A 20,120-nucleotide genomic window follows, 5' to 3' on the forward strand; every position below is an offset into this window, starting at 1 on the left:
CGTTTTATCAAGTGCCCCCTCTCTCCAGACTCTTCCCTTTCTTTTTTTTAAAGTTTATTATTAGATGGTGTCTCCATAAAAAGATCTCTTAAGTGGTTAAGAGTGCAAAATTGCTCTTGCCAAAGACCTGAGTTTGTTTGTCCTATCAGCTGCTAACCTGACTCCCTCTGATGCCAGCTCCAGGGAATCTGATGCCCTCTTCTGGCCCTTGCAGGTACTGCACACATGGCAAATTCACACACAGGCATCCACACATCCACATACATAACATTTTTTATTAATCTAAGGGTTGAAGAGCGAGCACAGAGACTAAGAGTGCCTAACACCCTTGCAGGGGACCCGAGTTTGGTTCCCAGCACCTACAGACAGTTCACAACTGCCTGTAATTTTACCTTCAGGAGGCCCAGCACCCTCCTCTGGACTCCACAGGTATCTATACTCATGTATGTGTGCGCACACACACACACACACACACACACACTCAATTAAAAATGCAATTGTTTGTTGGAGACAAGGTTTCTCTGTGTAGCTCTGGCTATCCTGGAGCTTACGCTGTAGACCAGGCTGGCCTCAAGCTCAGAGCTCCACCTGCCTCTGCCTCCCAAGAGCTAGGATTAAAGGCATGCGCCACCACTGCCCAGCTCGGAAGACATTTTTTTAAAAAATTTAAAATTAGTTTCCCCTCCCCAGACCTTTTAAGTTGGGTACCATGAGTGGTGGCTCCTGTCCTTCCTTCCAGGAAGCTGAAACAGGGGGATCTTTGTAAGTTCAAGGCAGCTTGGACCACCTCGTATGGTTCAGAACTATAAAGTGAAAGATTCTCTCTCAACAAAACAAAACAAACAAAAAAAACAATACAAGCAATGATGCTTTGGAGAAATCTTATCAGCAGGCAAGAGTTTCTTATCACAGCTCCCAGAGCACTCTGTCACACCAAGGCTGGCTGGCACAGACAGCTTGTCAATAGCGGGACACCAATATGTCTCTGTAAAACCGCTGTGTGGACAGTGGGATTTGCAGCCGCAGGCACTAGGGTTGTGAGTGTGTGCCACCGCCGGGCGTTGTCTGTACGCAGACCCAGGGCTTCTGACTCAGCTCCTCCCGCCTTCCAGTCCCGGGCCTCGATGACTGAGCGGTCAGCCACAAATTCTCTCTCCTGTGAAGGTGTCAAGTGTATCAGGTTAACATTCACTTCAATGATGTCACAAAGAATCTGAAAATAAGATAGCCAGCAAGAGGACTCAACAGGGAACCACAAAGCCCTTATGAACTGAGTTCAAACCCTGGGACCTACATGGTAGAAGGAGAGAACTGACTTCCAAAAGTTGAGCTCTGGCCTCCACGTGTGTCCAACACCCTCCCCCCCCCCAACACACACATAAATGAGTTGATGTCATGGTTTTAAAGGGGTGAAGGCTGTACTTGGCTTACACCTTTGGAAGCTATTGTCCTTGCTGGCTGCATTGTTTCTGGGTCTGTGGGGGAGGTGGGGTGTCGTGGTAGAAGACTGCTCTCCTGGATCCAGGCAGCAGAGAGGCAGCGGCAGGAGTCTTCAGCAAGACATAGCCAGGACAACACATTCCCTATGACCTCCTTCCTCCTACCATGCCCCCCTCCCTCAGTCCTACCATCTCCCAGAGGTCTCAGTTCAGAGCCTGAATCCATCGGTAGATCCTATCAGAGCCTTTGTGGGTTTTTTGTTTGTTTGTTTTTGAGACAGGGTTTCTCTGTATAGCCCTGGCTATCCTGGAACTCACTCTGTAGACCAGGCTGGCCTCGAACTCAGAAATCCACCTGCCTCTGCCTCCCAGAGTGCTGGGATTACAGGTGTGTGCCACCACCGCCCGGCAGCCTTTGTGGTCTAAAAAAATTCTGGGAAAGCTTGAAAGGACAGTTTGGCAATTTCTTAGGTATCTATCTGTTCAAGTTGGTCAGGGCTATACAGAGAAACTCTTGTCTCGAAACAAAAGAAAAGATTCACCATCATTTCCAGCTAAGGTCTCTTGTAAGGTTACTGGGCGAGGGGCTGCCGCGTGCCAGGGGCCGGGGCAGCAACTAGTACTGTGGCATAAGGGAAAGAGAGCTGACCCGCAGACCGTGCGGTGAGCCATGGCTTCAGTGCACGGGTTGGTTGCTATGACCCAGCCACTGTGGCGACACAGGGTGACTCCAGTTGGTCTCCCTACCCTGGGAGAATTCTGGTGGGTCAGGTAGTTCTGCCCTGCCATGTGCCCAGCCATGAGGTGTGAGCCTATTGCCAGGAGTGCCAGGGCGTGATATATTCTGACTCCTTTGTCATCAGCCTCTATTGTCCCACAGGGGTCTGCCCACTGACCGGTACATGTGGAGTGATGTCACGGGGCTACAGGAATGCACAAAGGCCGGCACAAAGCCGCCATCCCTGCAGTGGAGTTGGGTGAGTCCTGCCTCCCTCTGTGTGTGCAGGGTCCTATCCCCCAGGTTTCTATTGATCTGTGGGTTTGGGGGGAGAGGCTTCCCCATTCCTACTGAGTCTCTCTTCCCCAGGTCTCTGACTGGTATGTGGACTTCAGTGCCCCCGGAGGCACCGATCAGGAAGGATGGCAGTACGCCAGCGATTTCCCTGCGTGAGCGACTCTCCCTCCCTCCATGCCCTGAGCCTCCGGGGCTGGGTGCCTCTGCCCCAGCCTGGCTGAGTAGCAGAATGTTGTTACCTGTGCTGCTCCAGGGTTGGAGTGGGAGGGACCCTGGGGAGCTCTGCCTATTCCCTGGTTGTGGCAGAAGGCTTTGTCTCTGCTATACCAGGTCTGAAGATTCCAACAAGGCCCAATAATGTGACCTTGGCCTTAAGAGATTCATGTAGGGATGGAACCCACTGGGGTGTGGGGGGTGGTGCAGGGGAGGGCTAGAGGTCAAGTGGCCAAGTGTGCGTGCTGGGTGGTGGGAGGGGTAACAGGAGGGAGAGTATTCCTGCTGGAGGGGCAGCAGGTGTCTTTTGGAGTGAGGCAGAGGGCATCCTGGGTAGTCAGGTAGGCTAGGGCAAGTGGGTACCAGGTGAAGCCGGTGGTACACTGATATGTGTACACACACGTACACGCACATGCAGATGACAAGTCAGAAAGTTGACACTGGCAGCTGTCACACTGCCCTGAGAGCCCGCAAGGCTGGTTCAGACCCCGCACAGTGCAGAGGTCAGAGGTCAGAAGACAAATGAACCAGGAGAACCTAAGCCAGGCCTCCTCCGGATGGCTTCTGTGCAGATGAGGGTGAGAGTCCAGGCTATCCCCTGAGGCAGCAACAAGGCCTCAGAGGGACTCTCCAGGCCTCACCTAGACTGAAGGAACACTTTGATAGCAGCTGGGGAGGGTCAGGCCCTGGGGCCACTGAGCCTGACACGCTGGGTGACAGATGCCACGTCGAGGCCTTGGGACCCTTGAAATCTACATTTCAGCCCTTGACCACATAGGGGCAGCTAGGAGAACTGTACATAGCCACAGCTACTCCTCCACCCATGTGACCGAGGGTTGAGAAAAATGGATGCAGTGTCACTTTCCAGAATGTCCCACGAAGTGACCTTGATTGCACCATTTCTTCCTCTGGCAGCTCCTACCACGGATACAAAACCATGAAGGATTTTGTCAGGAGACGGTGCTGGGCCAGGTGAGAGACGGACCCTCAGGGTGGCCGGGTCAGGCCCCGTTCTTCCTCTGTGGCCAGGAAAGGGGACGCTGGTCTCTCTTGAGCCAGAGCTGCTGGCCTCTGACCTAAGTCCCCAGGAAAGAAGCAGGGAGGGAGAAACCAGAGTTAAAGTAAATGTCAGCCCAGGAAATGCCTGCGGGCTCCCTACGCTCTGCGTTCTGAAGTTTGTTCTGAAGAACAAATAAGAGAAATGTCACTGGCTGGACTCTGCCCATAGGTTGGAGGGTGAGCTGGGGGGGGAAGGGCGACAGACAGGGGAAGCCATCATTCCTGTCCAATGGGTGCTCTGCCCTTCCCCTGAGTCCAGAGTGCGCTGTCGACCCCCAGCCCTGTCAGGGCCATCTGTCTCAGCTAATGCCTGCTGAGCTGAGCTGTGTCAGCAGCAGGTAGCGGTGAGCAGTCCCAAGGCTCCCTGTGACACCCGGACCCTGGACCCAGGCTCCGATTTCCCTGCACAGAAAATGCAAGCTGGTGACCAGCGGGCCGTGGCTGGAGGTGGCCCCCATTACCCTCAGCGACGTGTCCATCATCCCAGAGAGTGCAGATGTTGATGGGAGAGAACACCACATTGCACTGTGGGCCGTTAGTGACAAGGGCGATGTCCTGTGCCGCCTGGGTGTGTCTGAACTCAACCCCGCGGTGAGCACCAGCCCCCTAGCCTTCTGGGATTGTCCCTGGCCTTGTAGAATCTTCAGGACACCAGGAGTCTTCCTTAAGAGGCACCTGGTTTCCCCAGACTTAGCCAGAACGGGTCTCTGGGGTGGCAGAACATCATGTGTAATCCAAATGAGGCAGGGGGTGCCAAGGGTGAGATTGGCACAGGGGTTGCCATCTCTCTGGGCCTGGGGGGCAGTGGGGACGACATGGGGGTTCCTTAGCACCCTTGATGAAGTGCACAGGGTGTCATCTTTCCTTTGAGCCTGAGTCCAGGGCCTCAACAGTAGGCCACGGTGACACTGTAGTCAGGGCTGTGTCAGACCAGGCTAGGCCCTGGGTGCCCTTCACCTCTCAGAGGAGAGGCCAGACGGTCCCATCGGCCCTTCGGCAATCTCCCTCACCCATCCATCTCCAGGGTTCCTCCTGGCTGCATGTTGGCACTGACCAGCCCTTCGCCTCCGTCTCCATCGGAGCCTGCTATCAGGTGTGGGCTGTGGCCAGGGATGGCTCTGCATTCTACCGGGGCTCTGTGTCTCCCTCCCAGCCAGCTGGTGAGTGACACCCATCCCCCACACCTGCACCCTGGTGGTATATGGGAAGGAGGGTTCCTGCTAAAATGGTGGCCATGTCTCTTATTCAGTTAGAGGGCATCTTCTGGAACAGTTCTGGGTATGAGTTGGTTCCTCCAGCAGAGGCCAACTCATCCACACAGGGACAGGCTGGGACATCACCCCTGGGGAGGGCTCCTGGGCTGTGGTATCTCGAGGCTGAGAGCTATGCTGGTCTGTCCTTTGCTGGGTTTTGCAGGGACTTGAAGGGTGGGCACTGAGTCCATCTCCTACCCATGTGCCACGCTGGGCACCTTCATGTCACATGGATGCTGTGGGTTTAATATCAGAACCCAGGATGAACCCCCGAAGAACCCTGGGCAAACCTGGGATACTGGGGGGATGGCAGAGCCTGAGGTGGCCTTACATGACCCCCAACTCATACACTGAGCCCCAGCCACACATGTGTTCAGCTGGGGTTGAAGGCTGGCTGCAAGGACTCAGAGCGTTAGAGCACTACACGGCCTGGGTCTGGGCTCACAGGTGTGGGGCCTCCGGCAACCTCCTGTCTCCACTTTCCCAACACAGGTGACTGCTGGTACCACATTCCATCTCCTCCCAAGCAGAAGCTGACACAGGTGTCTGTGGGCCAGACATCCGTTTATGCCTTGGATGAAAATGGCAAGTTATATATTTGAGTGTCTGCGTGGTCACAGGGGAGGATAGGGTCCCAGGGATAGCCAGTTGGATCATGACCAGGCCACAAGTAGACTGGGATGCCGTCCCTTCTCAAAGCATCCTTTAGAAGTGTCCAGATCTCTCTGTGTCCTTTCCCTGGGGATAAGGAACTTTCACTGTTACGGTCATCCTCCTGCATCGCCTTCACCATGGAAACAGGACCCTGGAGCCCAGCTCAAGCCTTGACCCTCAGAAGCCACCCAGGGCCTGGACCAAGACAGAACAGCAAAGCCCCTGGGGCCCCTCCATGAAACCAGAAGCATGGGCTCAGAGCAAGCTTTGCTCAGCCTGTGACGTTCAGGCCCAGATGCATCTAGAACAGTGGTTCTCAACCTGTGGGTCGTGACCTCTTTGGTGTCACCTAAGACTGGTGGAGATCCCACATGATGCCGTGCTTTATAACGGCAAAATTACGGTTATGAATCAGCAGTGAGAATCTTATGTTTGGGGGTCACCACAACCGTATGAAAGGGTCACAGCGTCAGGACAGGTGAGAACCACTGCACTAGACCATCAGCTAGGAGATTCCACCTGGGCGTGGAACACGGGAGCCCCACAGGCCGCCCAGGGCTGGCTACTGGCCATCTTCGACCCCTGTGTCACTTCACACAGCGCCCTGGCCCGTTCCTCTCAGGCCTGTACTGATCGACTTGGTGAGATGGGTAGGAAAGGATGGGTGACTTGGAGCCATGGGGGCACAGGCCTGTAATCCTAGCACTTGGGAGGCAGAGGCAGGAAGATCAGATGTTCAGGCCGTCCTAGGTACATGGTAAGTTCAAGGCAAGCCTGGAACTCATGAGACCTCAAACCTTGAAGACAGGTACAGTGGGACATGTCTTATACTCCTGTACTGGAAAGCTCAGTCAGAGGGTCAAGTTGGAGGCTGTCTGGAGCTACATAGACTCCCATCTCAGAACACCACACAGTGAGACCCCATCTCAGAACACCACACAGTGAGACCCCATCTCAGAACACCACACAGTGAGACCCCATCTCAGAACACCACACAGTGAGACCCCATCTCAGAACACCACACAGTGAGACCCCATCTCAGAACACCACACAGTGAGACCCCATCTCAGAACACCACACAGTGAGACCCCATCTCAGAACACCACACAGTGAGACCCCATCTCAGAACACCACACAGTGAGACCCCATCTCAGAACACCCAGAGGCAGCTGGTCGATCACCTGCCTCAAACACACAAAGGCCTGAGCTCAGTCCCCAGCTCTGCGTGGGCTGGGTGTGGTGTGGTATGCACACCTGTAATCTCAGTTCTGGGAGATAGAAGCAACAGGATCAGGAGTTCGAAACCAGTCTGGGCTGAGAATGAAAAAGAAAAAAAGAAAAGAAAGCAAACAAAAAACTCCACAACAAAACAAAACAACAACAGTAAACGCCAGCCTTGGAGTCCGTGGCTTTGCCTGCAGATCCGGTTCTCTTTTATTTGCTTAAAACATTCTTTGTCTTCAGTTTCAGCCTCAGCAGAAAGGCTAGGGCTGTGAGCCCCAAAAAGGCACAATGGGATGTTTATGAAGCCTACCACACAGACAGACAGGCCTGGCTGTAGCCCAGGCTTCTGGCTATAGGTCATTCAAGAGCCCTTGGGTGTGAAGGATCAGAGGGGGAGCCGGGGACTGACCCCACAGCGTGCCAAGACGGGCCAAAAGGACTTTTCTGATGACCCTGATTGCTTCTCTCCCCAGGGAACCTATGGTACCGAGCAGGGATCACTCCCAGCTACCCGCAGGGCTCCAGCTGGGAGCATGTGTCCAACAATGTACGCAAAGTTTCTGTGGGGCCGCTGGACCAGGTGAGGTGGAGGAGATCAGGTTACTTGGACGTGGGAAGAGGGGTTCCCTTCCTGGTCTCCCCCTGGTCAGCCGGGGCAGGAGCTCCAACAAAAGTCTGTTCCAGGTCTGGGTAATTGCCAACAAAGTCCAGGGGAGCCACGGCCTGAGCCGGGGGACGGTGTGTCGTCGCATGGGCGTCCAGCCTCGGGAGCCCAAGGGACAGGGCTGGGACTATGGCATTGGTGTGAGTTCACAAGCATTCTGGGATGGTTCTCTCACTGTCTATGCATGGCGGGATATGGGGGAGCCTTTGGTAGAATACCTAAGTCCTAGCCAGGTGGTGATGGTGCATGCCTGTAATCCCAGCACTCTGGGAGGCAGAGGTGGGTGGATTTCTGAGTTCCAGGCCAGCCTGATCTACAGAGTGAGTTCCAGGACAGCCAGGGCAACACAGAGAAACCCTGTCTTGAAAGAAACAACTCCAAAAGAAAAAAAAAAAACCCTAAGTCCTAAGTGATATGGCTTTCTGATTTTAGGGAGGCTGGGACCACATCTCTGTCCGGGCCAATGCCACCAGGGTCCCCAGGAACGTGTCCAGGGATCAGGAGGCCCACGGTCCGGGTCCCGTTTGCTGCTGAGACCACTCCTCACCTGGAGGCAAGGATGGTTTGAGCCTGAAGGACGAGGACTGAGCCTTTCTTGTGCAGTCTGGGAGGGCGTCACCCAGGACCACCCCCACACACAGGGAGTCAGGCCAGAGTCAGCCATTTCTGCAGCACTGGCAAAATCCCAGAGATGTGAAACTGCGGGGGCACTCCCGAATGCGTTCTGAGTCTGTAGGGAAGAGCCAAGACAACTCTCCGGGCCTCAGCCCCGGGGCCTGCCTGCAGTGCCTCACATCTTGCCAGGCCAGGAACTCTGCCCTCCAGAAATTCTGGCCCTAGAGAGGCAGAGGCAGGGGAGGACCCTTCCACACCTGGAGACCCCAAATCCCCTCCAGGAGAAATAGCTGTGGGGTCCAGGTCTGCAGGCCTCAGTCTGGCCATTCCTCAGCAGGTTTTCCAAATGGAGTTTTGCCTCAGAAGTTCAGCAAAGGGCTGGATGCCTGTAGGCCCGGCACTCAGGAGAGTGAGGCAGGAGGATTGTGAGTTTGAGACCATCCAGAACTACATAGCAAGACTGTCACAAAAATACATATCTAGATAAATAAGCCAGGCATGACAGTGTATGTCTGTACTCTATTGGTGAAGGCAAGATTAGAACTTCAAGGGCATCCTCAGGCTCCATAATAAGTTTGAGGCCAGCCTGGGCTACATATGATCCTGCCTCAACAAAACAAGATGGGTACAGGTTTTCTCCTGGAGGGTTGGGGTTCCCTCATGTGATACACTGGAAGGTAGTTTTCTTGTAGAGAATCACCACTATGAACTCCAACTTAGCCCCTCTTTCAAAGATGGAGGTCTCCTTGCACAGGATGGCCAGGACTGGGTGGGGGCAGCTTGCACCCTGAATTTGAAGGAAGAAATTTGTGCCCTGTGGAGAGGCTATGGCCTGAATCCAGGCTGTCTTTTGCTCCACGGCTGGGCAGAAGGTACCTTCTGCCCTAAGATGACAATGCTAGCATGCCCCGTGTGGCCCAGCAGGCGACGCCTCGTGTCTCAGACACTGGTCAGGAGTAGCAGAGCCAAGCCTTTCTCCACTTACGCTGAAAGAGGACAGGCCCCTAACTGGTTTGCCCCAGAACCCTCCCTGTGTGATGCTGTGGTCAGGAGGGGTATCCCCAGAAGCTAAGAGGATACTGCTCTGGGGTCCCATCCCAAGGACATGAGTGGTCCCGTGTCCTCCGCATTTCCAGAGGTGGGACCAGACATGCCCCACGTGCAGAGAGGCGTCAAGAGGTCGCTCGCCCTCATGCCAGTGTCAGGATTCCAAGGGGGCATTGGGGTTGTCCCCAGCAGCTGTGACTTCTGTCTTCTGCACTTGGTTCTCAGCCGAGTCCCACCAGGGTGTCACCAGGGTGACGTGTCACATCCTCTCTCTGCTGAGCACCAACCCTTCAGCCCCTCAGTGGCACCAAGCCAGTGTCTCCCCAGATGTTCTATTTAATAAACATTTATACCACGGAATGACTCATGGATCTTTATTAGGCATTTGTGTTAAAAAGGCACAGGTCTCCAGGCACCCGTTCCTAGGACCGGAGCAGAGTGACTGTGAAATCTTTTCATTTTAAGATACAGCTGGCGATTTCATTAGTACTCTGAGGGAACTAGGGGAAAAAAATAGGCAGTCCGGGTCATTTAAGGGAGGTTGTCACCGAGGTGACAGGCAAGGCACAGGCCGTGCTGCTCATCATGACTTCTTCCTGACAGGTCACTTTTCAGGTTCCTCTGCTCGTGCTGATGTGAAGTCGGTGAGATCTGGAGGCCCAGGACAAGTGTCTGGGTGTATGGAGGCCCAGGGGTCCTCTTCATAAAGGCCCTGCCTGATCTCCACACGGGGCTTCAGATCCTAAGTGTCCTGGTCAAGGGGCAGCTCCAGCTCTCTTACCCAGGGGCTTGAATAAACTCAGCCCCATTACCCAGTAGGACGGAAGAGACCACACTAGGGGTATAGATTGCTTGGTAGAATGCTTGCTGAGGATGTCAGGTCCCGGGTTCAGTCCCCAGCACTGTCTAAACTGGGCGTGGACGTACATACCTCTAGTCAGTCTCAGCACAAGAGATAGAGGCAGAAGTTCATCATCCTTTACCCTGTGGTAAGTTAGAGGTCAACCCATGCTCCGGTTCCCAAAAAAAAAAAAAAAAAAATTCCCCTGGGCTTGGGACAGGGAGACAGAGCAGCAGGACTTCCTGGTATCACAGACTCCTAATGGGACAGGAGTCCCGAAAGATCCTTTGTGATGATAGGTCCTGCCTGTCTGTCACCAGTAATGAGCTGGACGGCTAGGCCCATGTCGCTCCCTGGGAGGCAGGGGGCTGCGAATGGAAGCTTGTGGTGGACAAAGCCACGAGGCTGTGGTCCTGCCAAACGTGACCCTGGCCAGCCCTGGGCAGTCACTCGCCCGGCATTAGGGCAGAGGCTTGGCTGGAGAGCTTCCCTTTCTCCCTGTGCTTCCAGGCAAGGTTGGACAGAAGGAGCCCGGCTCTGGCCTCGGCTCCTGTGGAAGCCAGCCATGGGGTTTGTGATTCTGTCGCAGAGGCCTTTGTGTTCCACTGGGCAGGTCCCCCATCGCAAGGTAGATATCTGGGCTCTGTCTTTCCAACTTGGAGTTGTGCCTGGCCTCCGCTCACACTGGCAAGTTCCCTGACTATTGACCTTTTCCAGAAGTCATCTCCAAATAACAGGCCCCCCAGGCCCCCAGGCCCTACCTGACCTCAGTACGATCTAGAAAGGGACTGGACCAGCTCTCCATGTACAAATCAAGTCTCACCGGGATGAGGAGACCAACACCCCTTGGCCTAATGTAGCTATCATCTATTTCTTGGGGTGCCAGGGCTCTCCCCCTATCCTGTGTTTAGAGTACTCGGGGGCAGAGGGAGGGGCTGAAACAGGAGGCTGGACCAAGCACAAATTCAAAATAGTTTAGGGCCAGCCTGAGCTACATAGTGAGACTCCTGTCATTGTAAAAGTGGGGGTGGGGGGCATGAGCCCCAAGGAACTCCAGGTCAGTTCTGGGCAGAGAGACAAGGGGGGGAGGAAGAGGCCAAGGACCAGTGACAGCAGAGTCTGAGCTGAAGGCCTGCAGAGCCAGTGGAGCAGGAACGCCCCGGGACGGAAGCTGGGCTGGAGGCCACCAGGCCTCCAACCACCCAGCCCTCCTTATTAATGAGCAGGTTGGGGGAGGGACGTGCCTGTCACTCTAGCTCAGAGAAAACACCAAAGGTACCAACGGCTTGTGAAGAAACACATGGCAACCGTACTTCAGGGGCTCAACCAAGAAGAACGTGACATGCCAAGCATGGGGGCACGGTGGGAATTCTGCAGGAGGCCCAGGACAAGTCTCTCCTGGTACAGAAGAGGCTCAAGGGTCCTCTTCATAAAGGCCTTGCCATAAAGGTCTCCACACAGGGCCTCAGATCCTAGGGTTAGGCTGTAAGGTTGTAGTTTTAGTCAGCCACAGACTAGGACACTATGGCTTTTCAAGAAGTCTATTGGAGGGAGTGGGAGAGAGGGCAGGAGTGAGCGAGCTTTCTTTTAAAGTCCTATGGGATTGGGCCTGGCTAGGCCTTTCTAACTCCAGTTGTTGAGTTGGGCCCAGGGCAATGCTATTTAAAAAAAAAAAAAAAAGAGAGAGACGCCATCTTGGCTTTACTGTATATTCCCCCGAGGGGACTGAGTGGCACTTCGGGTCCAGTTTCCCCGTAGTCCCACAATATGGGATGGATCTTAGGCTCAGCAGTAGCAGGGACATTTGTAAGTCAAGTTTTTTTCCTGGAGTCAACCCTTAGCCCCCGCACATGAATTGTAAGGAAGGCGAGAACTCTCCCTCCCTGGCCATCCTCTGTCAAAGACAGCAAGGACAAGTAGGCTTCCTCTGGAGATCTGGGCCTCAGTATGTATGCCTTGAAGGCCCAGATCTCTCTCTCTTGTCCCCTGGGTGGCTAGGAAAAACTGCCACATGCTGGTATCTGAGCTGACTTTCAAGGAAAATGGAGTCACTGGAGTCAACCTTGGGCTGGGGATGCTGCTCAGTTGGAGAGCTTGCTTAGCACACACACAGCCCTTAGCTCGGTCCCCAGCGTGGCACCCGGTCATGATGTTTGCCTGTAATCCCAGCCCTAGAGAAGCTGGAGGCGAGGAGGAGCAGGAGTTCAAGGCCAGCTTGGGCCACAAGAGAGAGAGAGAGAACTTTCATCAACAACAAAATCCCCTCAAGGTCCTCAATAGTGTCATTACCAGTCCGGGGCTTGTGGCACAGCTGAGATGAGCAGGCCGGGCTGGCACTGCCAACCCACCCCCAGAGCCTGAAGCGTGAGCTAGCTCCCCTCTCTGAAGCTGTGGATCTGTGTAGAATACCGTTGCAGGTGGCCTTGGGGCTGGCCCTCAGTGACACCAAGCATGGCCCCAGCCACCTGCTGCTGCTGCTGTTGCTGCTGCTGCTGCTGCTGCTGCTGCTGCTGCTGCTGCTGCTGGTAGTGCTGGTATAGTTTAGGGCCCGGCGCAGGACCTGGTGCCTCCAGCCCGGGGAGACGACTGCTGGACATAGTAAGTATGGTGGCCGTCAGCGACTTGATATAGTTCTTGGCCAGTGTGAGGGTCTCAATCTTGGACAGCTTCTTGTCAGCCCGCACGTGCGGGATGACCTCGCGCAGCGCCTGGAAGGCGTTGTTGAGTTTGTGCATCCGCTGCCTTTCCCGCTCATTGCTCTCCAGTCGCCTCTGAACGCTGTTCTCCCTGCGGCCGCCGGACCCCTGTCGCCGGCGGCTGACCTCTCCCCGAGTGCCGCTTGCACGGGCTGTCCTGCTCCGAAGACCCTTTGTCAGCTCCGACCCCCCTGAACCTGACTGGGGTCTGTCGGGCGTCTGCTCTCCTGAGGTGGCTTCTGTGTCCTGCATGGGTGTCCGGCGCCGAGGGGGCCGGTTCTTGGTCTTCATAGCTCCAGGCTGGTTTTCCCAGGAGGTGGTGGCTGGGAGAGGCCCTTCCAGCTGAAATTCAGAACACAGCCCCTCTGCAGTCATTCAGCGTGGCCAGTGCGCATGCGGCATGGCTGTCTCATTGCGTCTTTAGCCAGTGCAGCTGACCACTGGTGCACAGTGGACACCTAGGTCCGTCCTATTCACACTCAACCCTACGTCGACCCACCTGTGCTCCCAAAGCGCTGGCTGAACTCACACTGACCCACTTTTCTCTAACCTACAGTCCCTCCATCCCCACTGTTCTGGGAACCCTTTTCATGTCCCCTGCTCCTGAGCCCTTCCGTACTTTAAACAATTTGTTTAAGCCACCCAGGAACCGGTCCCAACCCTGGCTTATGGGTTCTCCCCGATGCTGTCATTTATCCCAGACAGGCAGCACCTCTTAGATATCATGTTTACAGCTGGACATGATACAGGTCCAGACATGATCAGAACCAGAACCGCAGTGAGTACACGCGAGACAGCTCACAGGTCAGACTGACAGTTGCCAAGGCCCTGCAGCAGCCCCCAGTTCTACCACGTGGACCGCACCAGCCAGTCTGAGTGGAAGCCACCATCTATGTTTTCCCCTCCAGCTGCCGGCCGTCTGGTCCCGCTACTGGGTCCCCTCCTAGCGGTCCCATCCAGTTCCTCTAACCCCTTGGTTTACCTGGGGATCCGAGGCCGTACGAGCAGAGGCTGCCCACGGGGGACAAGGACACGTCGCTTTAGCCACCACGGGCGGGGCTGCGGGAAGCATGTAAATGAGCTCGCTGGGCGGGGCCAGGGCAGCACCTGTGGCCACGCCCCTCGCTCAGCAGGCAGACCCGTGCGGACCCGCCTCTCCTTTCCTCCCTCTGGGTCTGCGAGCTCACGGCCTCTCTGGGGACTTGCCCGGGCGGGCGGGGACAGGGGGGGGACCTCGGATCGCACCTGGCCAGGACACCTGGCCTTGGGGTTAAGACTCAGAACAGAGTGTAGGATAAGCCACCCTGCATAGTTTTACAGGAACGGCAGCCACCTCCCTGAGCCAAGCTGGCAAGACCTCTCCTTCCCTGCCCTGGAGCACCCTGATTTTTCCAGGGGACTCTTGCTAGTCCTGAGGGCTCAAGAACAGGGCTGCTCTTCTTTTTTTTTTGTCTTTTACTGAAATGGGGTGTGTTGGGGAGTCAGACCATTAGGAAACTCACCTTGCCCAAGTGTTGCTAGCGCCTGTCTTCATTCCCCGAGGTTACAAGCGGATTACAATATAAAAGGTTATCAGGCTGTAAGATGCCTGTGGGCAGAGGGACCTGACACCAAGTCTGAGACCAACGAAGTGGGAGGAGAGAACCGACCCCCCCCCCCCCAAGTTGTCCTCTGACCTCTATGTGTCACGCTGCTCACAGAAAACAGATTTTTTTTTGTTTTGTTTTTTTGCTAGCCTTTATCTGTCTGTCTATTTTTGGTGTATGTGCATGCTCATAGGTCAGAGGACAGCTTGCAGGAGTCTGTTCTCTATGTCCACCATGTTGTGCCCGGGTGGAACTCAAGTCATTAGGTTTGGCAGCAAGTGACTTTACCAGCTGAGCCATTTTGCTAGCTTAGCACAGGCTGCCCTTGCTCACCTGACCCTCTGGCATCCCCCTGCCTCCCAAGTGCTAGGATTGCAGCTGGCAACTGGGTCATGGCACACGCAACAAAAATGTGATGAAATATGAATTCTTTAATCCAGTGAGTGCTGTAGTTACAGATGTGTGTTGGGGCAGTGTGGTGCTAGGGACCAACCCAGTGCTTCATGTGTGCACAACCACACCCCACCCCACCCCCCTTTCCTTTTTTTTTTTGTTTTGTTTTGTTTTGTTTTGTTTTTTGGATTTGGTTTTTTTCGAGACAGGGTTTCTGGCTGTCCTGGAACTCACTCTGTAGACCAGGTTGGCCTCGAACTCAGAAATCTGCCTGTCTCTGCCTCCCAGAGTGCTGGGATTACAGGCATGCGCCACCATCCCCGAGCTTGGCCTTTCCCTTTTAGAGACAGAGACTCCAAAACCAAGGCTGTCTTCAGACTCATGGCAACCCTTCTGCCTCAGCCTCTTGCTGCAGGAATTATTAAGCGTAACTGCTATGCTCAACTGATAGTAGACCCTACCCCCACCCCATGGGCTATAATAGGACAAGTCAAAATGCAGCCAGGACTCTCTGCATAGCTCTGGGTGAGTTCTCAGATCAGCAGGCTTGGGTATCAGTACTTGTGACGGCCATGTGGACCATGGCTCTAGTAGAAAGCTGTCACCTCCCTCATGCTATTTGGACTTCAGGGAAAGAACTATAGAGAGGGGTCAGAACTGAGGCACACCCGGACTGCATAGAACTGCTACTGTTTTCTGAGATGGGACCTCATTCGTACCATAGCCTGGGCTGGTTTTGGACACATGGCAATCCTCCTGCCTTAGCACCCCAGGCGCTAGCATTAAAGGCATGCACCATGCCAAACCCAGAGAAAGGCTGTTTTGTTTGGTGTGTGTGTTGTGGCACCAGTGCACGTGCACAAGGTGCAAAGGTCAGAGTTCAGCATCAACTGTCATCCTCTGGTGCACCACTGTTTTATTGAGGCAGGATCACTCTGTGGCCTGGACCTGGCATAGTATGCTAGGCTGGCCCAGCAGTCTGCTGCCTCTGCTTCCTCAGAGGTAGACAATAAGCAAGCATACAGGCTCCGCTCTACCTGACCTTTTTATTTTTAAACATCATGGGTTTTAGAAATGGAACATGGGTCTTCTCAGCAAACAAGCCATTTCCCAGCCAGAAAGGCTGTGACCTCTTGGAGTAGCACTTAGGGCCTGGGCCAAGGACAGATCCTTATAAGCCAAGTCTCTCTAGAACTCCTCAGTGAGTAGAAAGGCTTGGATTACAAAACCCACAGCCAAACCTGTACCAGACTCTGAGATCCCCTGGGAACCATCCTCATGCCCTTAGGACTGTGGAGCGCTCAGAGACCCACAGCACCAGGCCAAACCCACACGTAGAAAAAATAAGGAATAAATGTAGCAACAGAGATTATTATAAATATATAACTATATTTATTTTGAATATTAAATAGTTTTTAAATTACAAGCAATTTATTGAATCACACTAAGCTTCAATATACAGTAAAAATCTTACAATTTAAAAATGTACACAATTTAAACTCCAAGTTCATTAACTGTTACATTGCCACGAACCCCTTCTGATTGTGTTATGTATGACCTGGCAGGTGGCAGGCCGTGGGCGTGGCTACGCCACCCAGATCCCTGGCCGTGGACAGGATGAAACAGTGGATACGTGCCCAAGTCTGGTCATCAAGACCCAACTTCGCCTATGCAGGCTTCAGTAACCAAACACCGTATGCTCAACCCCTACAAGGCCGTGGGTGACGCAATACTGCCAACACATTTTAAGAACTTATGTGTAAGTTAAATAGTTTCCTAAAAGCCAAGACTGGTGCCCCCCCTTTGCTGCTTAAGAAATATTGAGATGTACGTTTGCCGTAGCCATGTGTGCCCAGTCTTCTTAGGAGGTGGCTTCTCTCAGGGAGGGTGCCCTGAAGCGGGGAACACAGAGCCTGACACTTGGTCACATCCGAGTTTTCAGGCTGAGGGGTGGGAGGTTGAGGAGCTGCCTGTCTCTTTTCCTGGCCCTGGGGACAGACATGCAGCAGGCCAATAATCCTACAAATGTCCTATGGGGAAGTACAGAAAAAGGGGAAGGTTTTAAAAGGCATTGTACAGCAAGGAGACAGACTTCCTCAGAGAAACCCATCTCTCTAAAAACAGGTCTGTAGGTCTGAAAAGAAGAACGGAGGCTGATTGCCGTTGCAACCTTGTGACGAATGGCTTCTGGCCCAGACAGAGTCTGAGTCTCTCAGGGAGGGGGAACTACTTTTTTTCCGACTTAGGTCATCTTATAACAAGTGGAAGATATCAAGAAGGACTTGGAGGGCTCATTATTTTTACTAGAGGACAGTCACTTTCCAGTCTGGTAGGTGGAGGAGGAGCACTCAAGGGAGGACAGAAGGGAAAGTCACTGAGCCCACCGCAGGCCAGCCACAGGCCCCGCCAGCTCATTTACATCAGTGACCAAGTCTGGAAAGCCCACCGAGGGCCACCAAGTTATCATTAAAAGAGAAAACCATTTGGGTATGGTGGCAGCATGGGGGAGGTGAGGGGTGGGGGGTGGGAGGGCAGAGGCAGGTGGATCTCTGAGTCCGAGCCAGCCTGAACTATACAGCAAGTTCCAGGACAGCCACAGCTGCACAGAGAAGCCCTGTCTTGAAACACAAAAACCAAAACCTAAATCAAACCAAAACCCACACTGGATGGCAAAGCGCATGCTCACGTTTAAGAATGGGCTGGAGTTTAGTCTACTGAAATTTCTGTATATTGCTTGAGATTTTGGGAGATGTGTTGACCAGTGTTATACAAAATCTTCCCTTCCATGCGACGCCACAGAAAGATCCACCCCACCCCCACCCCAACTCAATATATAAAATGCTTTTGTTTTGGCAACTAACCATGAGAGCAATATAGATATAAATATAAACGGGAATTGTTAAATCCCCTCAACATGGTGAAAGGTGGCCAGCCCTCAGACGTCAGAAGTCAAGGCCAGGCTGGCGTCCAAAGGAGGCTATATAGATATATGGATCCACCTGACTGTACTCAGTGAAGCTGAACTTCTTAAACCTAGAACTTGAAAAAAACCCTTTTATAATAATCACCTCTCCTTTCTTTCTCAACTAAAAGAGGTAAAAGTTAAAAAAAAAAAATCAGAAAGTCCACACCGCAAAAATTCAGTTATGACAATTTTGGCAAAATTACTTTCAAATGCCCTGTTTTTAATATACATGTCACAAGATCCAGTGCTTTCTATGGAGTCCAGGCATGCTAGGTCTGCACCAAGTATGGGAAAAGGAGACTCTCTGTTCTCAAATTTCTTCTGTAAAGTTATTGCTTAGTATAAAAAAATTCATGGATCGAATCAGAGTTGATAATAAAGGTCATAATTTACTACGTAAATTCACGCTGACATCCACACTTGCACTCTGCAGGAGAGCCCAGGTCCTGATTGACAGCACGATGTCCCAGCCAGGGCCTGGAGACTCATCCCATTGTTACATTGGAGTCTGGATAGCAGGGGCAGCACCGGGAAGTATTTGGGGTGAGGAGCCCAAGGGAGAAGACCCACCCCAGCAGGTGCAGTTCCCTGCTCAACATGGCATTACCACGCTGCACTGGCCACCAACACTTCCTTTGTTAAAGCAGGACTCTGGGGCAGCAGGGCGCGGCCTCACTCTTGTGTTGGTGGGGACAGCAGATTCCTTCAGTGATGTACTGAGGCTATGTGAAGATGTGAGATCCCTTTCAGAACAAGAGGAGAGCTGGGTCCTTGATTCAGGAAGAATAGCCATGAGGGCTGCTGGGTCCCTGCCCTGCTCCTTGCAGCTACAGGGTGCTGCCTGTATTCTGGGTGCTATGGCCTGCAATGCGAAGAACCCACCCCAGATATTTCCAAACTGCTCTCTCAGCAGCACCGAGTGGACAATGCTCTTCTTCCTGGCAGCTCTTGGGAACGAGGTCTCCGAGGTCCCACCTGCCTGAGGGACACGGAGCTCCTGCAGGCTGGCTTCTGTGGAGAGGAAGCGGTGCACGGCCTCATCTGGCCAGAAAAGGACCCTGGGCCCTGAGTTCTGGGTGCATCTCTTATGGGACTTCTACCAAAAGAATTTAAAAGCACGAGAGGCAGGGCTGGCTGCTCAGAGAGCCCACCCAATACAGACGCATGCTCGATGCAGTCAATGAAACAGAACAGCAGTTTTGGCCTCATCAAAACGATGTCCTCTAAGAACATAAAACACTAACGCCCAGAATCAGAACGGCCTGGGGAGAATACCTGTGCATGGCTCCCACAGGTCTCAAGACAGAAGAACACTCAAAAAGTACAGCAAAGCTTTACAGTACCATGCAGAGCAAACATACAAGACAGAAACAAAACAAAACACAACAAAATCAAACCAGTGGACAGCAGCAGCTTGACCAGCCATGTTTCCCTTGGATAATTTACGATGCTGTACAATATTGGGAGCTCAGAACACTCACCCACAGTGCAGTCAAAGAGCAATTAGTGATTTCCTTAAAGACAATAAATATGGCTCACTTCTGACCACTCCCCTGGTGCGCCCCTCCGTGGCACCCATGCCCGGACTGGAGGCGCAGGTGTGGTGAGGCAGACATCCACACAGAAAAAGACCCACGGCCTGAGGTGCTCAGGTCCTCCAGCACTCGGGGCCACAGCAGTGTGGCAATGCGGCCACCTCAGCAGGATGCCCAGCCCTGGCGTGGTGGCCCAGCTCTCCATCACTCCTGAGCTGCTCACTGTCTGGTGCCAGTCAGCATGGAGTCGATGCCGCCGCTCAGGTGGACAAGCAGGAGCGCTGCTGGCTGGGAGAGTCCGCAGCCATCTAGTCCTTGTCTCCGTCTTCACTGCTGCCTGTTTGCAGACAGAAGCAACATGACAGAGCAGGTCAGGTTTAAGAGCTGACTATGCAGACAGTAACAGCATGGCGGTGACCAGACCAGAACGGTGGGAAAAGGACGAGGCTGGTGCCTTCCTGTGCTGCCCTGTCCCTCCTTCCCACAGCTTGCAAGGCCCGCTCTGCACACACAGCTGCTTGGCTCCCACAGTGGCTCCATGGTCACACTCAGGGGCACTGAAGCCAACATGCCTAACCTGTGCACCTGCCCCCCAGAGATCCTTAGGCACAGGTATTATCTCATCGGCACAGGTGAAAACCGAGTAAACAAATAAAAGTGCTTTATAGCCTGCATTTATTATTTGATCTGTAAACTTCAAATAAAAAATGTACCTATTAATATTTATCTCCTGATCTTAGTATAGGGAAAGGGGCCCATATGTTCAGGTATTGCTACTTCAAATGGCCCCTGCTGTGAGTTCCCAGCTGGCCCTCCAGTATCGCAGAGACCAAGACTTAATGGTAAAATCAACACTGCTGGGGAAGAGTCCAGGCTCAAGTCCAAACCGCAGGTCAAGTGTGGCTAGAGCGGCTGCCTGTG

At 53.5% G+C, this 20,120-nt stretch overlaps 3 protein-coding genes across 7 annotated transcripts in view; 1 reads left to right on the plus strand and 2 right to left on the minus strand.

Annotated features, from left to right (window-relative positions):
- Tecpr1 (tectonin beta-propeller repeat containing 1) overlaps positions 1-9,543 on the plus strand; it is a 29,802-nt gene extending 20,259 nt beyond the window's left edge. For all 4 annotated transcript variants that reach the window (XM_052167573.1, XM_052167575.1, XM_052167574.1 and 1 more), the window contains 9 exons: positions 2,320-2,416; positions 2,527-2,606; positions 3,583-3,639; positions 4,137-4,317; positions 4,751-4,886; positions 5,472-5,564; positions 7,331-7,437; positions 7,542-7,661; positions 7,954-9,543. In XM_052167573.1, coding sequence (XP_052023533.1) covers positions 2,320-2,416; positions 2,527-2,606; positions 3,583-3,639; positions 4,137-4,317; positions 4,751-4,886; positions 5,472-5,564; positions 7,331-7,437; positions 7,542-7,661; positions 7,954-8,055 — 973 coding nt within the window. In that variant the 3' untranslated portion in view covers positions 8,056-9,543. The remainder of the gene's footprint in view (positions 1-2,319; positions 2,417-2,526; positions 2,607-3,582; positions 3,640-4,136; positions 4,318-4,750; positions 4,887-5,471; positions 5,565-7,330; positions 7,438-7,541; positions 7,662-7,953) is intronic.
- On the minus strand, positions 9,544-13,763 carry Bhlha15 (basic helix-loop-helix family member a15). The gene is made up of 2 exons (XM_052167577.1): positions 13,703-13,763; positions 9,544-13,062 (listed from the first exon to the last, which is right to left on the minus strand). Exon 2 carries the CDS (start codon positions 13,009-13,011, stop codon positions 12,394-12,396), a length of 618 nt encoding a protein of 205 aa, XP_052023537.1. The 5' UTR covers positions 13,012-13,062; positions 13,703-13,763; the 3' UTR covers positions 9,544-12,393.
- Positions 13,764-16,068: 2,305 nt separating this feature from the next.
- Positions 16,069-20,120, minus strand: part of Lmtk2 (lemur tyrosine kinase 2) — a 91,951-nt gene continuing 87,899 nt past the window's right edge. For both annotated transcript variants that reach the window (XM_052168726.1, XM_052168725.1), the window contains exon 14: positions 16,069-19,536. In XM_052168726.1, coding sequence (XP_052024686.1) covers positions 19,508-19,536 — 29 coding nt within the window. In that variant the 3' untranslated portion in view covers positions 16,069-19,507. The remainder of the gene's footprint in view (positions 19,537-20,120) is intronic.

Source organism: Apodemus sylvaticus, chromosome 22 (genome assembly GCF_947179515.1).
Source record: "Apodemus sylvaticus chromosome 22, mApoSyl1.1, whole genome shotgun sequence".
Lineage (NCBI taxonomy): Eukaryota > Metazoa > Chordata > Mammalia > Rodentia > Muridae > Apodemus > Apodemus sylvaticus.